This window comes from Amborella trichopoda, chromosome 1 (genome assembly GCF_054954075.1).
Source record: "Amborella trichopoda isolate Santa Cruz 75 chromosome 1, AtrichopodaSantaCruz75HAP2 v2.0, whole genome shotgun sequence".
Lineage (NCBI taxonomy): Eukaryota > Viridiplantae > Streptophyta > Magnoliopsida > Amborellales > Amborellaceae > Amborella > Amborella trichopoda.
The window spans coordinates 2,312,780-2,329,764 of NC_142336.1; the positions used below are offsets into that span (position 1 = coordinate 2,312,780).

Genomic DNA, 16,985 nt, shown 5'->3' on the forward strand with positions numbered 1-16,985 from the left:
GTAAAATCATTGATAGTGCGTCTCTACTAAGGCTTTTTTTTCAAAAGACAATACAAATTTGAGTAATATCCTATAAGACCCTACCCCACCCATGTGTGTAAAACTCTAAAAGATCACCATTAAAGTTAGCACAGATCTCTAAAAAAGTTATCACATGGATGTAAAACTTGACTTTTCTAAAAATCCGTACCAACTTTAATAGTGATCTTTTGGGAGTCCTACGCACATGGCTGAAAAAAAATCCTATAAGATCATTTATCTACAAATTTTTTAAGTACTATAGGAGATTCTTTTCAAGAGATTTTAAGAATTATTCTAAAAAAAAGTGATTTAATAAATCAATAAAACCTTCTAAGTATTTATAAGCGATTTAAATTGACAATGTTTTTACAAAAGAGAGTCAAGGCCCTCGAATTCCATGCATATAAATAATCAAGGATCCTACAGGTGTACTTGTTTTTTTATAGTATTTTCAAAAAAATCAACAGCACCTCAAACTGTCAAATGTAAAATTCTGCATATATCAGTTCTCAAACACCGTCACGAATTTGGAGGCCAATGGAAGCGGCTGCTTCCAACTAAACCAATGTAATTAACAAACGTAGAAAGTACTATAATTTGAGAAGACACGGCTTCAGAAGCTGCAGCCTCCTGTTATGAAAAGGGCCCAAGTGAATGAGCTATTTTAATCGTGGGACAAAGACTCTTGAGGCATGTTTCGATGCTTTCAGAAGTCTGCAGCAACGTTAACCGTATTTCAAATTAACGAAACGAAGGATCTCGAGCGGATTGCCACAACATAATGCCACCTTCCATTCCCACCGTTAACATATCAATAAACAGAGGGTCTCAAGCATTTAGAGAGTTAGTATCAGTTGCTGGCCAAGGATTTTACAGCACACATCGATAAATGTGAATAGCAGGAGCAGACCCAATTCCTGATATTTTGGCATCTAAATGAATTAGAAACGCGACCTGGGGAGTTAATAGAAGTAAAAGACCCACGCAAACAGGCCACTATGAGCATGTTAAGAGCCCCTCTACTCATGGAATTGGAAAGTGCATAAATTTACACGTAAAAAAGCAAAACACAGCAGGTTTACAGTGATAAACCACAGAGAAGGCTAACTTCTCAACAAGGTGTAAGCTGGCAAATCCTCGATCCTGTGAACATCTTCTAATGCGAGCTCCCTCTCTAATTGCATTCTTGTCGACTTTAAAACCTCCTGAAAACCACCAAAAAAATAAAAAACACTAGTTGGGATCATAAACATTAGAACAGAACATTGCAATATGAGAAAGGCCAGCAGCTCAAAACTATTTATTAAAAAATAGAAACCAGGCTCTCATTCAACAGGGATTCGATTCCAATTCACCCGGTCCGGCTTAGGTGATTCCTTAGGATCAGACTATATTTAACAAAGAAAAGTTAAAAAATAAAAAAGAAAAACTGCAGAGGAAACTGCAGAGGTGGGAGGTTTGGAGGGATTTTAGCCCGAATCGCCAGCCTCCCAATCCGGTCTGCTTGGGTGATTCCCAGGTTACACTGGTTCAGAAATAAAAGACTTGAGCAGAGCCATCAGAGAGAGAGAGAGAGAGAGAGGTTGGTAGGCAAGCACCATATTCTACTGTGCAGTTTTACCTAGTAAAGAAAAACGAGTTCACCAAACAAGAAACCGAAAAGAAAAATGAGAGTATGAATTATTTTACATTGAATTCCATGTACGAAGCTCGTTTGGCAAGCCACTGAGCATCCATCATCTGAAATGCAATGCAATACAAATGGTCGAAAGCCATCTCGTCCTCCGCAAGTAGTTTCACAAACTGTACCCCAGCCACGGTGCTTGGCCTGCCTATTTAAAAACAATCAAATTATCCCATTTATTCCACCTACTTTTAAAGGGAAAAAATGTACTGTACACCAGAGGTGTGTTCAATATGATAAACCGTAACTGGCGCCTGGTCTTTGACACAAGCAAGATAGGGGCATCCACCATTCAATCATAACAATGACCAGACTAGATTAAGGGTGGTCCCATGTGGTGTATGATATACTTTTCTTTTTTACAATCTGGAGTAATTTGCTCCATGTGTCCCAATCTGTTGTCTTCCACTCATTAAATAGTAGTAACTAGCAAAGGCACGAGCTATGTATGTTTTGGTTATTATGATTACAATCTCACAACGGTAAAAACATATTTAAAAACTCATTTTTAAAAGATAAAATCCTAAAATTTCTGGATTTGGTGTTATCTCAATGAAAATGAGAATCTACAAAATATGAGAATGTATCTCGTTATAACTTCATACAACCATATATCACTACAAATTAAAATTATTAATAACTATCATTATTAATAATTATCATTACTACAACTACCACTACTACTGTTGCTACTGCTAATACTATATTTAACCACCACCAGTACTACAAACAACAAAATAACAACACCAATAATAATTATAACATAAATAATATTAACACTTATGGAAATACCTGTTTGAAGGTCCAGCATCTGTGTCAGCATAAATGATATATTGATGCCTGCCACAGCAAATGGGTACTCCCATTCTGCCCTCTTCCCTTCTTCCTTATGCAACAATCTCTGAAACGACTCCTGCAAAATCACAAACAAAATCATCTCTCTCTCTCTCTCTCTCTCTCTCTCTCTCTCTCTCTCCCTGTGCAAAATTTCAATCAAAATCAGCCCACCCTCCCTCTCTCCACATCGCGGGCTTGAATCCCATGCTTACCAATAAAGAGGGAAGGAAAATCGCAACCACAAATAGAAACAAAAAGGAAAAAGCATTTGAGATAGCCATGAATGGGTAAATGATCGACTGACCGGGTACTTCTTTGCAAAGAAAATAAGATTCTCAAGTGAAATGAATCCACCACCCCTGAAAAAAAAGAGCCAATATAAATTTCCACGCCAAAGGACAACTCCATATAGAGACAGAAATAAGACGTGCTTTCATTATTCTTTTACCCATCATGTCAACTAAGATACCTGGATTTAAAGATCTACCTGAAATCCGTTGATGGGTCGGTGCCTTGCCAACCCATCTCTTTCCATAGCTCTGATTTAAGGGATGGGAGCTCACGACTGGGGTAGGCTAATCTCCATAGCTGCCTCAGTGCATCCTAAAAAAACATTTTAAGATGGTCTCATCTTTAATTTGTGAACAATGAAACAACTAAAATGAACTACATGGATGGAGGAAGGGAGGGAGAAAAGGATGGGCAGGCAGAAGAGAGAGAGAGAGAGAGAAAGAGAGAATATGTATTAAAATGTAGCACAATAGAAAGAGAAAAGACAGAGGGGATGGGCAGTTACCTGATGGTCCAAACAGGAGCCATCGAAAGGAATCTCCAACCTCTGCTGCAGATTCCTCAGTCTCTCTTCCTGCAATTTGAAGTTCCGAAAATGCACATGCACCATCAGCTAAATAAACAAAACATTTTATATACAGTAGCTAACCATGTCTGAGGATGAAGCTCGGATTTTGGCAACATCAACTAACTCAAGTGGCTTCCCTTAGAGGGACAGCCTACGTTATGACGACATGTGTCATGCTCATTTAGGAAAATGCAACACACGAACACACTCTACACACCAGTGTTTGAAAATTCGGCTGCCCAACAATTGGGCCGTTGTCTGGGCAGTGGAAAATCCAACGAACACACTCTACACGCCAGTGTTTGAAAATTCGGCTGCCCAACCAATTAGGGCGTTGTCTGGGTGGTGGAATTATGAGGCCTGTCCCCGGCCACCTGCCTAGGCAGGCAAGGTGCCACCTAGGCGCTACAATCCTGATGCCCGCCTAGGCGCCGACCAGTGACAGTTTACGGAAGTACGAAAAAACCCCTCGGCGAGAGTTGAAAAAAATGTCAACTGCCCCCCCTTAAAAAAGGGGAAAAGGGTTTTGGGGGGTATTCTAAACCCCCAAAAAAAAAAACTGTCGTTTTAGGGTGAAAAAGGCACCCCAAAAAACTACTCTTTTGTGATTTATCGAAAGATCGATAAAGTTTTGATTTTTGCGATTTCTTCCCAAAACAAAAGCAATAGTTCATGGGTGGATTTAGAGCTTCTAGTAGTTGATTTTGAGGACTTTTGGCGACCCAATAGACAAAATTTGCACCGACATCGATTTTATTTTGATATTTTTAAAGTATTATCATTATTTGAAAGAGGGCTTTGATTTTATTTTGTTACAACATATTATGTTGTGAATCATGTGTTTTTTCTTTGGGAAAAGTTTATATAGAGCCGAGGCTCTAAACAATCAACTTCGAGCCTACCTCAAAACTTTCATTAGATGAGGTTGTTTTGATGCCTAAATATCCTCAAATTGATCATCTAGACATCAAGATGCATGAACATGAGAAAAAAATGGATTTTAAGTTTTGAAAATAGTGTATTTTGTAACTCATTTTTGGAACGTCGATTTTAAAGATTTTCAAGTTTTCATAGATCTCTCGATCTATACTATTTTTTAACCTTTAAACTTTATAAATAAATATGAAAATATATTTTAAGGCTATCAAAAAGATTTTTAGCATTGAAACCACATTCCTCGACACTATTTGAAGATAGGCTCTAATCGGATTGTTTAGAGCCTAGGCTCTATACAAACCGCACCCTTTTTCTTTTACCTTTTTTTTCTTTTACGATATATTTACATGTTTGGTTGATGACTTAATGTATTTGTTTTTTTATTCGCCTTGTTGATTTTGTATATCGTTTCTAATCTAGACTTCTAGTTTCCAACAATGATATCTAGGATTTCAAGCATTTTAATGTCTTACATGTTACAATCTCTTTGAGACTTGTATCCGTAAATCTGTTATGTGATTGTATTATTACATTTTTGTCTATTTCACGAGGAGTTTGGGCTCTAAAATTGCCCTAAAAATTCCAAAGACTTAAAACCATGCCTTAAGAACTCCCCTGTTTTTTTTGTTTGGGGTAGGGGTTCAATTTTGGTGAGGGCACTCCATCACTGGGCGGGCGCCTACGCGGCCAGGCACCCAAAACGCCAAGTCACCCGAATCCGCATCTTTGAACATTGCTACATGCATACAGACATGGGAAATCCATTTCAACATGCATGTCTAAAAATTTCCATTCCACTGTTTTGGATTTCACAGCGAGGCATGTCTGGTATGTGGACACACTAGTCCACAGAACAAACAAGACATGCATATCCATTTTGTAAGACACACGTGTCCACACAAGTGTCTGTTTGTAAGACACCTATCTGTATAATTTGGAGATACATATCTTTGATTTGACCCACATTGTTTATTTTATATAAAATAATGTTTCGTTATTTTTTAATTAATTTTTTTATTTTAAAATTTTATTATTATATGTCATACTTACATACATACGTACATATGCACATACATAGAAACCAATGGTTTGTGTGGATGTGTCGTAGTAGACCTGGAAAAATATAGGTATGTGAATTTCATTCTTTGAACCCAAGTCAGACACTACTTCTCATACCATATCCTTGCAACATAAGAGCTGGTTTACCAAACACTACCAGTGTGGTAGATTGTACACAACCAGAGCATCCACCTTCCAACTTCAACAGTGGATGCAAGATATTATATTGATGAATGTTTACTCAGTTACGATTAAGCGGCACAGTCTGTAGTTGAGAAACATGGTGGATACTTCTCTATTCATTTCAAATGATTCAATTCTTGATCTAGTATTCTTACCTAAGCAAACCATAAAATGTCCTTGGCTCCTCACCTTGTTCACCTTCCAAAATTAAGATCGTGGAACTTCATATCACTCTTGCTACTCACAAGAAAGCTAAGATAAGGTATACAAATCAAACCACAAGTTTCTCTTCCTCTCAAGAGCCGAACTTCAGCTTGATTAGTTAGGGTGTTGACAGTTGCAACCAGTGGTTTAAAAAATAGATCAGTGCCCCGGATTGGACACCCCAAAAACCCATCCAGATCGGTGAATCGGCATTTCGAATCGGGAATCGGCCGAATCGATTAGATTCGGCCTTAAAAAAAAATTGAAAAAATTTATTAAAAATAATTATAAATGTTGTTTTTTAGGAATCCAATAAGAAATGAGGGTACTACATTAATAGCTTTTATTTTTTTGCATCAATATGCGAATATTGAGATGTTCTTTCCCTGTATGAAGATTCTCATCAAACATTTATTAAAACCTAACTAAATACAATATTATACATTGAAATTAGAATTATTGGTTTGTATTTTATTATTTTATCATCATTTTACTACGAAAATAAGAATAAATTTGAAATTTGTCTTATAATATCATCTAATTTAAAAATCTAATTTACAACTATAACAAAAAATAATACATTGCATAATTTATAATGTAAATAAATATAAGATTTGATGATCATTGTAATTAGTACAATTATGAATTACAATATTATAATAAACGTGATTCAAAAAACAATAGTACGACCCTCACAAATAATTAAATCTAATGCATAATAATTAGTATTCATAGAAATATAGAAATTAGTAACATAAATTTGCAATTATATTTTAATAAAATTAGAAAAATAAATAAAAAAATTCATATTTGCAATGTGGGATAATTGATAAAGCAACTTGAAATAAATTCTAAAGTGGTATGAGCTAGTGTTATTTTTCTCTCTTAAAATATCCCATAAACTAGTTTTTTGTTTTGCCCACATATTGTAGAAATGCAGGCTTGGCAATAAATATACTTTTTTAAATATAATTTGATCTTAATTTTTAGATAATATATAATTTTTAACATAGATATCATGAATATGAAAAAAAAAAAATTTGAAAACTAGAAATAATAATTATACTGAGAAAACATTTGGACCGGTAGTTACACTTGTTTTTAGATGGACCACCTATTTGCATCCATCTTTAAGATAGATGCTTTATACCTCTGGACTGCATATTGTAGAAATGCGGTCCGGCCCGTGTGAAGCAATTTTCCTTCAAAAAATATTGTTTACAAGTACAGAGAAAATAATACATTACATAATTTATATTGCAAATAAATTAATAAATATAATACCGGATTTGGGTGTATAATTATTATTTATAATAAACAAGATTCAAGAATTTCTATATAACAACTTAATACATTTTGAAATTATATGAAATTGTTATTGCTGTATAAAATAAGTTTTTGTAATAATAACAAATAAACAATAAATTATTTGTTAATATTTGTAAAAGTTAAAATTTATTATTTATAAATACAATCTAAACTAAATATGAAAATAGTATAATGGCCATCTACCATTGATTTTATTTCTAGAAATGGAAGCATCCAAAGGCTGGCCATCTACCATTCGTCCTAGTATCTAATGACGAAGAAGAGCAACTCCTCTGCAATGGAATTTCAAAAGCAGACAAATGGTGACTTCCACCGTCAATTGATGAGAGTAGCCAGTTTATGTTAGCATAAAGTGGGGGTGGCGACGGGAGAGAGAGAGAAAGAGTATGGGATTATTTGAAATGGGAGGAATGGACAATTGTCCCACATCGGAAAGTAAGTAAACGTTTAATGTCTATAAAAGCGCTGACAACTGCCATACCCGTGCACATGTAGTTTGTAGGTGAGCAATTGGTTATGTGTTTAGTGGAGGCACAGTTTACCCTTCATTATATGAAAAATTATCGAAGTGTCCAAATCATGATGTCATCAATCTGAATAAGTGATGTCATCAACTGCATTTCCTGTAGCTAATCGTTCGGATCCCGTTTTATTGCTGGATCCGGAATGGTCCAACCGATAACCGATCCGGATCGCCCGATTCCGGATCGAGTCGCCGATTTTTAAAACACTGGTCGCAACACATTATCCCAAGCACATTATCCCAAGTTCAAATCCTATTGCCGAACTACACATAATAGTTTGTCTTCCTCATGACAAGAAAATATCGGTCTTAAAAGATATTGATGCAACATAGGTTAATAGATTCATTCTCAAAAGAAAAAAGGGGATGTATTCATTTAAAAGGCAATATAAGAGCTAACCTCCTTGGAAATATAATTATGAAAATCATCTTAAATAACAATTGTTATAGAATTGGTGGGATTTTTCCTCCGGCAGCTATCATTGTGGGATGTTCCTCAAAAAAATAAACAATACATTCTTATAGCATGCACTTCAAGTTATTTAACTTCTAGAACTCAAGAACACCTTTGGTAGATTAAGAATTAGGAAAATTAAAATCATTTAGATCAAACAACAAATGGATCTTACCTGCAAAGGACTAAGATAAAGTGGAATACTTTCACTATCATTCCCATTTTGACTGCCAAAAGGATAATGTAACAGCCTTGCTACCAACGAACCCGAACCAAGCACAAGGCTTGCTGCAAAGATCAAGAAAAAATACTACCATCAAATATTCCTCCCAAAGACATTTTTATGTGATATAACACAGGCATTCTAATAAGGCAACATCTGCACGTAGTAAATTTTGGGAATAGCACCATTTGCTTCAACAAAAGAACCTGGTTTTCCTCCATTCCCAAAAGAAGTGGACATACTTTGATATGACCATGACCACTTAAGCCTACATTGTTTTAGGATCACCCGTAAGGGTAAGCAGGGCTATTTATTTGACAAGACTATTAATATGTCCAAATGGACCCTGAAGAAATTGAAATAGTCCAGCGTAAATTTAATGGAATAATTTCATGAGACTTGTCATAATGCACAAGGTATAGAAGGGCACAAAATCCCTAATAAGTAAAGAAACACTACCATAAGTCCACAAAATGCAAAGAATCCCCCACTAATAAAGGAATATGTAAACATAATCAAGGGATAATAACATAAATTTCTTAGCATCTAACTCATCCCAGTAACACCTCAAGAATATACTTAGAGACTGGAAAAATCCAGCATATATGATTTTTTGGTAGACAAATTTTACTTATGGGTCAATCAGTTAAAATCTATGCGGCTCTATCACAGTAATCGGATGACGTTCTTCTCACAAGCTCCACTCCAAATGTTGCCCGATTAGCTTTACAGATCATTCAGGTCTGGCTGGGGAAGGCAAATGCTTCAAAATTTGGGTTCATTTTGACAAGGGCTTCAGTTTTTTCCAGTTTTTGGGTAAACCAACCGTCCAGGAAACAGGTCCGGATAGGCGGGTCACCAATCCAGATTGATTTCGCCGATCCGATTGATTCACCCAAACAAGAATCAATCAATAAAAAAAAAAAAAAGGACTCAAAATTTAAAAATATTAAAAATACTAGAAAAATATAAATCATGTACCAGACGATTCTGGCAGAATCGGCATGACTACTGGTTCCGGCTGCAAATCCACCAATTCCCAATCCGGGATAAGGCAATGCCGATCCAGATGGGCGTTTTTTAAACATTGGTTTTTTTGTCCAATCAACTAAAAAATAGGAGATGAAGAAACCGAAAATAACAGATTGCATTACCTACCCAGAAAGAAGAATTTTTTATTAATTGTATTTATCTAAAAGTAGTAAAACATCACACCAGAAATATATATAGGAATTTGTGTATGAATGTTCTTCCATATAAGGGCATCTTTAACTTTTAAAAATCTACCTAAGGGATTGTCAGTTTCCATGATCTTTTTTCAGCTTATCATATCCATGCATGTATAGATGGGGTGTTGGGCGTCTTTCTTATTTACATTAGTGTACATTTCTGACCACAGACTACCAATATTAGCACCACATATGAAATATAGGTGCCGTTAAAGGTACCTAATAACTACAAACATGTGAATTTCTTCCTTACAGTATCTCGTCCTTCACATCAAAGAAATTTTTCAGTAGTGACCATGATTATTGTTTCCAAGAACTGTCAGTTTCATCTTTGTAAAAGCGTTTGTGTAACAAAATAAAGAATTATAAACCAAATGACCTACAAATGGTTTGAATGAAATCTAGAAACATTACGCCTAAAAATGTTTAAATTTGCAATGAGAAACCAGTACTACTTACCAAACCATTGTGCCCACTGGGCAACCAATTGGGAGAAAATATGAGCCCAATGAAGGTGTTCCTTCCTCCTCTCATCATCCCAGAAATCTTCATGGCTAGAATCACCATATTTCTGCACATAATATAGAGATTAATTAAGTGGAAAGTAGGAAAAGATTTCCATCAATCATATAGGAAAGCCGGTTGTTAGCATGAGTATTGCAGTATTGCATACACCAAAAAATAAAAAAACTTATATCTTGAAATGTAATACAGGAACACATAAAATAAGGGCAAAAAACAAACAAAAACAATTTCATGGAAAAACAGTAGATTAGGCGCAGACATACGCCATGCTGTACAAGGTCAAGATATGTAACCCCCCTCTTGAAAAAACGAACAAAGAAAGTAGAAAACCAGAACATGCCGTGTGGTACACTAATCACAACCAAAACAAAAAAGATATTTGGGTTATCATTAATATAGTTTGGATGCTTTCTGACATGCTACACTAATCACAACCAAAAAAACAAAGAAAGAGAAAATAAAGCATGTGTTATAGTTTGGATGCTTTCTGACATGTTTGGATGCTTTCTGACATGTTACACTAATCACACTAATATAGTTTGGATGCTTTCTGACATGTTACACCAAAAAAACAAAGAAAGAGAAAATAATCCACACTAATATAGTTTGGATGCTTTCTGACATGTTACACTAATCACGAACAAAAAAAACAGAAGTGACATGTGGTACACTGATCACAACCAAAAAACAAACAGGAGTGACATGTTACAAAGAAAGAGAAAATAAAGCATCATGACACTATGGTAGCAGAAAATATTAGAGACCTAACCCCAAAAGATACCCCGAAGGTTTGCCCATTGTTCCACCATTGATTTGGTTGGACTCTCTTGGTACAAGGAAAATATCTGATATATCGATGAAATCAGCTCCATCAAATACAGTACAGAGTTGCAAAGTGGACATTCCCTTCCCTACCAGTGGATAATGTTCCAGAGTCACCTCAATTTCACAAGCTCTAAACTTGACACCAATATACAAGTCTCAACCAATAACTCTCGAGCTTAATCCCATATTGAGTCAATCTGATTGTTCATCTCCTAAACCAATTGATAATTCTTGGAGAGGCAGCCTCAAGTATAAAAGGACCAACAAATTTCATGCCAAGATACAAACCTCAACCAATAAAAACTTGGTTTGAGCCCTACTTTTCAAGTCCTCTCATTGCATCAGGTCTATGCAACATTTGGTAAATGCTCCCTGTTGAAAATGTATGCCCCGTTCTTTGCAGGAGGTTAACAATTACAGGAAAAAGGGATGCAAATAACTAGAAAGTTCCCAAGATTATGACAGGTCAGATTTACAAAATCTAGAGTGTTTAGCATGTTTGTGGCGCTCAATCATTTCTAGGCCCCAAGAAAGAATGAGAATGAAGGGGCAGAAGGAAATAAACAAACATATAATATAGTTACCGATGAGGGTAGCCGAGCTTTTATCAACTCCAGAATCCAGATGCAACCAAAACATGCACAAAAACACTTTAGGCACAAAGAAATCACAAAACCAGTAACTGTTTGGTGAATTAATAGGATCACAAAGCATGCTTCATGAAACAAAACTTCATTTAACAAGCATTAGCTCATTCTTGTTGGAAATCATTTCTTTTATATTACAAGAGCAATCAAAGTGAAAAAGAATGTGCACAAGTTACCTCCGAAAAACTTCGACCATATCGGTCATCACCAAGTAGGGGTTCATTTAGCGAGTCGGCTCTTCCTGCATCTACATGCTCATGTTTCTTTCCATCAACATCCCCATGATGCAGCCTTCGCCTTAGAGTCGTTCTTGATGTCATAACTCTATTTTAATTGGTGTTAATTACTAGCTACTGCCATAGAAGTGATAAGCCCTTTTAGTCAGACAATGGCAATATATGATCAAACAAAATAGGGAGAACAAAGAGAAAATTAAAGCACATCACCAAGGGGCAAAAAACTAAATATCTCTATTGCAATAATCAGAACCACCAAAGCACATTGATAAGTGAAAAACAGGTACACCCCATTTCTATTTTCTTTCACTTTTTCTTGTATTCACTGAATCACAAAACTGAAACCATTTCAAAAATAGAAGTTTAGGATGGTTTTAGCCAAAGACCCAAATGAAATTTCCAAATCCCGCTCCAAAATTTTTGCCCTGGTTTCATTCCTTTTCAGTTAATTAACAATAGGGAATTTGACTAACATCCATAACATCAGTCACATGTCAGTGAGTCACATTGATTTATGCAAAAGCCTGTATATTTGACTGCATATTTGATTTGAAGTAGCTGCAAGGAACACATCCTCACATCAAAACAGATCCATTCTAAGCTCAAAAATAAATAAATAAACATAAAAATAAAAAAATAGAAAGTTCCCACTTTGAAGATTTAGTAAAGCAAAAAAAAAACATCAAGTATTTTTTTCGACACAAGTAACAAATTTCTTTTCGGAACATGAATTACAGAAGGGTATTCTCATGAAGCATTCAATAGAATCACAATAATTACCCAATTCTTAATTTTAAGATCCTAAACAAATGATTCCAGAGGCATGGAATTGAAATATTTTCTACAAGAATTTACTTATAAAATGCTCAAAAAATTTAACTATTTCTTTTTACATATTGGTATACATATCAAATTTAAGGCCATTATGCACATACCAAACATGGGTTTATTCAACTAAAAACCAAACAATTTCTCAGACTCTGCAGAATAACTGAAACCTAAAAAGGTTAAACAAAACCCATATAAATGGAAATTAAACCAACAAATTCCAAAAGAAACCATACGCTCTTCGAATCAACCCAACAACAACGACAAAAAAGATACAAAAAAGGAAGAAAATTAGGGATGCCTACGCATTGTTATCTGAATAAACAATATAGAATTGAAAATAGAAAACATAAATAAGCTCAAAAGGAGGGACTGAGAGGCATACTAACCAGGACCCAGAAGGGCAAATCACCATATGGGGTTTTTGTAAGCCCAAGAAAGATTCATGTGCAAGGCATGAGAGAGAGAGAGAGAGAGGGAGAGCTCGCACGCAAAGCAAAGAGGCCTTGATCAAATTAAAATTTTAAGGCCACCAAGATCATAACAATATATAATTGGGGTATATGAAGATTATTTGATTCTATACTTTTCCATATTTTTCTCTAATAGATTTGCTCCTGGGTCATTTCTAATTTTTTCTCGCTCTCTCCTACCAGTATTTTCTCTCTCTAAGTCCTTACAGTCTCTCTCTCTCTAGAATAGGAAAATGACGAAACTACTCTTCTGGGAGGTGAAACTTCCGTTTTCTCTCTTTGAGAGGAAAAAAGAAAATGACCGAAGACACTTCCACTTCTTGATTTTCTTTTCTAAGGGGTTGTTTTTTGGTAGGCCCGCAGCTCTACCATGTATTGTAAAGCCTCAAATTGCCACCAAACTGCACGCTCTGAAAAGGTTTGTGAGGTCCTGTAAATCTATTTTCCTATAGTTCTCTATATGGTATTTGATACCCTAAAAATGGTGTAGGTCAAGTAGAAAAAGGTGTTGGTCAAGTAGATCTGAGAACATTTTAAGTGGGCGGGTCGTAAAGTTACAATATAATATATAATTTTTAATACATAAAATTCATTTTGTTTTTTTTTTTTTGTTAAGGTCAAAATAATCAATTTATATATTTTTAAGATCGAAAATATATTTTTAAATGAGATTTAATAGAAAGAATATAAACCTCATAACCCCAAACTATACTTTCCCTTATTTAAAGTACATAACAATTTAAATATGATTGTATTTGAATGGGTCCCCTGCTAAATCACTCTAGATGTATCTCTACTCATAGAGTGAATCTCTACCCTCTATCCATGATTTTGCATCTTAAGAAATAGTGTGAATTTGATTATCTATGAATAAATGAAATGAAGGTTATAAATAATCTGAAAATAAACTTTAAAATAGTTTTTTATTATTAAAAAACCATAGTTTTTTAAATTAATGATCGTGCATATTAAGAAACCAACTCTTCCCTTTACTTCCTTGGGAAAAACCCCAACCAGCTATTCGACTAACTTTATAGAAAAAAAAACTAAAATCAAATGCAACCTACATCATAAGATTGAACAAAGACCATCCAATTTTTAAACACGTCGAGTTAAGTATTTAAGAACTCAAAATCGAAATAATTTTTTTCCTTTATAAATAATTATATGGTAATGTAAGCAGATCCCAATTTTCAAAAAGAAGAAATCCTAGTGAGTAGCTCTTCCGCCTAAGGAAGTTATGTACAATATGATCCAGCAGAAGCTCTACACATATTATTTTGTCTGGACATATTCATAGATATTTCTCGGAGTTAAAATAACAACTTTAGTTGCTACCTTAAGCCCCACTTTTGCGACTTTTATCTCACACTTTACCATGAAAGTGTTTAAAGCTAAAACTGGAAATAGCAAAAAGGTAAAAAGTTGTGGGCAAATGTAGTGTCTTTTAATGGCCTCTAGCTATTGTACCACTTGGCTTTCTTCTTTGATCTCTTTGTGTCTAGTGTTTTTCGGAAATGGCAATGGACTCGGAACAGGCATCTTAATCAGATCCGGGTCGGGGTATGGTTCCAAGACTTGGACATGATGGGTTGATTCTGAGTTCAAATATTGGAGTTGAACACTATTGGGGTCGGATCTGGGTTTAGATTCGGTCCAACACGACCCCGATCCCAACAGGTTGGCACCCCTATGTTTGTCTAGTGTCTGGTTCTTCTACATGGCTACTTCCATCCTAAGCTTTTTAGAGTATAACCATTGATTCATCAAATGATTAATATTTAAAAAAACTAGGGAAAGCATCTAGTCTTCCTAATCCAGGGATCATTTTTTGTGCTTGTGATCTTGCTTTTACATGAATACACTCTATGTTAGTATTTTTGGTTTAAAAAATACTTATATGTATTTCAAAACAATACTATGGTATATTATTATTTCCTAAATTGCTTTAATTATGGTTTTATTATTCTTTCCTAAATTGCTTTGTAGAGAGAAAGCTGTGGGTTTGAGTCCCACATTGAAGATGAGAGCGTTTATTGAGGTGTATTTAAGAGCACTCATTCCCATATAATACACTTTAAGTACAAAGAAAAGATAATGGCGCTTGATGGCACATACTCGCATCAGTGCATGAGGCGGTCGGGCTCGTGGCGGGATCCAACTGAGTCATCTAGGTGATGCATGTAACCACCCTCTTGGCCCTTTTTTGATGGGTGCAAGGGCGTTCGATGGCACACGCTTGCATCACTACATGATAGCCGTTTATGAGTGTCGGACACTTAACGGTCACCCGACCGTTGGAGAGTGTGGGATATCCAACGGACATCTAGCCCACCCGTTGATGAGATAGAGGCATTTGTAACAACAGCAGCATTCAAGTGCATGTTAACTCATGGGCGGTTTGATGGCACACACTTGCATCACTACATGATAGCCGTTTATGAGTGTCGGACACCTAACGGTCACCTGGCCGTCGAAGAGTGTGGGATATCGAACGGACATCTAGCCCACCTGTTGATGAGATGGAGGCGATTGTAACAACAGCAGCATTCAAGTGCATGTTAACTCATGTAACTAGTAGTTGTTGGGGCACCCCAACTCATGTAACTTGTAGTTGTTGGGTGATGCATGTATCCACCCTCATGAAGGGCGTTTGATGGCACACACTTACATCACTGCATGATAGTCGTTGATGAGTGTCGAACACCCAATGGTCACCTGGCCGTCGAAGAGTGTCGATCACGTAGCCATCGAAGGTTGCGGTACATCCAAGCCATTGATGAGTGTCCGACACCCAACGATCGCCTGGCCGTCGAAGAGTGTCAATCATGTACCATCGAAGACTGTGGGACATCCAACGGACATCTAACCGTTGATGAGATTGAGGCTTGTAACAAGCAATGCTCGCAAAAATGGTGGATCTAACCGCTAACCAGCCATGGCGGGATACAACAGAGTCATCTAGCCTGTTGATGAGTGTGGGACACCCAATAGTCACTTAGCCGTGGAAGAGTGTGGGACATCGAACAGACATCTAGCCCACCCGTTGATGAGATCGAGGCACTTGTAACAACAACAGCATTCAATTGCATGTTAACTCATGTAACTTGTAGTTGTTTGGGGCACCCCAACTCATGTAACTTGTAGTTGTTGGGTGATGCATGTAACCACCCTCTTGGCCCTTTTGTGATGGGTACATGGGCTCTTGATGGCTCACGCTGACATCAGTGCATGATAGCCGTTGATGAGTATCAGACACCCAACGGTCACCTGGCCTTCGAAGAGTGTCGATCATGTAGCCATCAAAGAGTGTGGGACATCCAAGCCATTGATGAGTGTCGGACACCCAACGGTCACCTGGCCGTCAAAGAGTGTCAATCATGTACCATCGAAGAGTGTGGGACATCCAACGGATATCTAACCGTTGATGAGATGGAGGCTTGTAATCGTATTTTAAACTTTAAATAGAATAGTACTTCAAATTCATATCAAATTTTATCATAATGTTGTAGTGATTTAGGGTTTGATTCCCACCGTCGACGTTGTTTTCTTTCAAGCCAAATTCATTTTATTTGTACTAGACCCACTAACAAATATGCCAACTATTGATAAAAGTAAGGGTCTATAGTATATAATATAATTTTTTTCTTTTTTAAAAAAAAAATAATTTTCTTTGAAAAACGATCATTTTCTTTTTATTATTGCTAGACCCACTAACCAATATGTCATTTACTACTTAGTTGATAAAAATAAGGGCCTATGTTATATATAACATAATATTTTCTTCATTTTCTTTAAAAAAGAAGGATCATTTTCTTTTAAAAAAAGAGCTGGTCAAGTCTATTTTTTAACACTATTTTAATATTCTTTACATTATGGTAAAGATTTAAAAAAAATTAATCATTGATAC

The 16,985-nt window shown here is 35.9% G+C and overlaps 1 protein-coding gene across 12 annotated transcripts; it reads right to left on the reverse strand.

The window, feature by feature from the left end:
• Window positions 1-789: 789 nt before the first annotated feature.
• On the reverse strand, window positions 790-13,123 carry LOC18427168 (ELMO/CED-12 family protein). Of its 12 annotated transcripts, none has more exons than XR_016040941.1 (11): window positions 12,992-13,123; window positions 11,715-11,888; window positions 11,476-11,502; window positions 10,001-10,112; window positions 8,265-8,377; window positions 3,339-3,407; window positions 3,030-3,145; window positions 2,847-2,901; window positions 2,498-2,618; window positions 1,711-1,849; window positions 790-1,226 (listed from the first exon to the last, which is right to left on the reverse strand). XR_016040941.1 is itself a non-coding variant. In XM_011622379.3 (11 exons), exons 2-11 carry the CDS (start codon window positions 11,856-11,858, stop codon window positions 1,125-1,127), a joined length of 1,002 nt encoding a protein of 333 aa, XP_011620681.1. In that variant the 5' UTR covers window positions 11,859-11,888; window positions 12,992-13,123; the 3' UTR covers window positions 790-1,124. The 12 variants fall into 12 exon arrangements, 6 of the variants coding, with proteins under 6 accessions (XP_011620681.1, XP_088702787.1, XP_011620680.1 ...); XR_016040920.1 differs by having other exon boundaries at window positions 11,476-11,541; XR_016040934.1 differs by having other exon boundaries at window positions 11,715-11,891.
• Between the last annotated feature and the right edge of the window lie 3,862 nt (window positions 13,124-16,985).

Excerpts from the sequence above, each read along its gene's own strand:
- LOC18427168 (XM_088846661.1), bottom strand. The coding sequence starts at position 11,858 with ATGACATCAAGAACGACTCTAAGGCGAAGGCTGCATCATGGGGATGTT. Across the intron at positions 8,378-10,000 it reads CCAGTGGGCACAATGGTTTG|CAAGCCTTGTGCTTGGTTCG; the intron begins GTAAGTAGTACT and ends TGATCTTTGCAG. Across the intron at positions 3,146-3,338 it reads GCTCCTGTTTGGACCATCAG|GATGCACTGAGGCAGCTATG; the intron begins GTAACTGCCCAT and ends ATGTTTTTTTAG.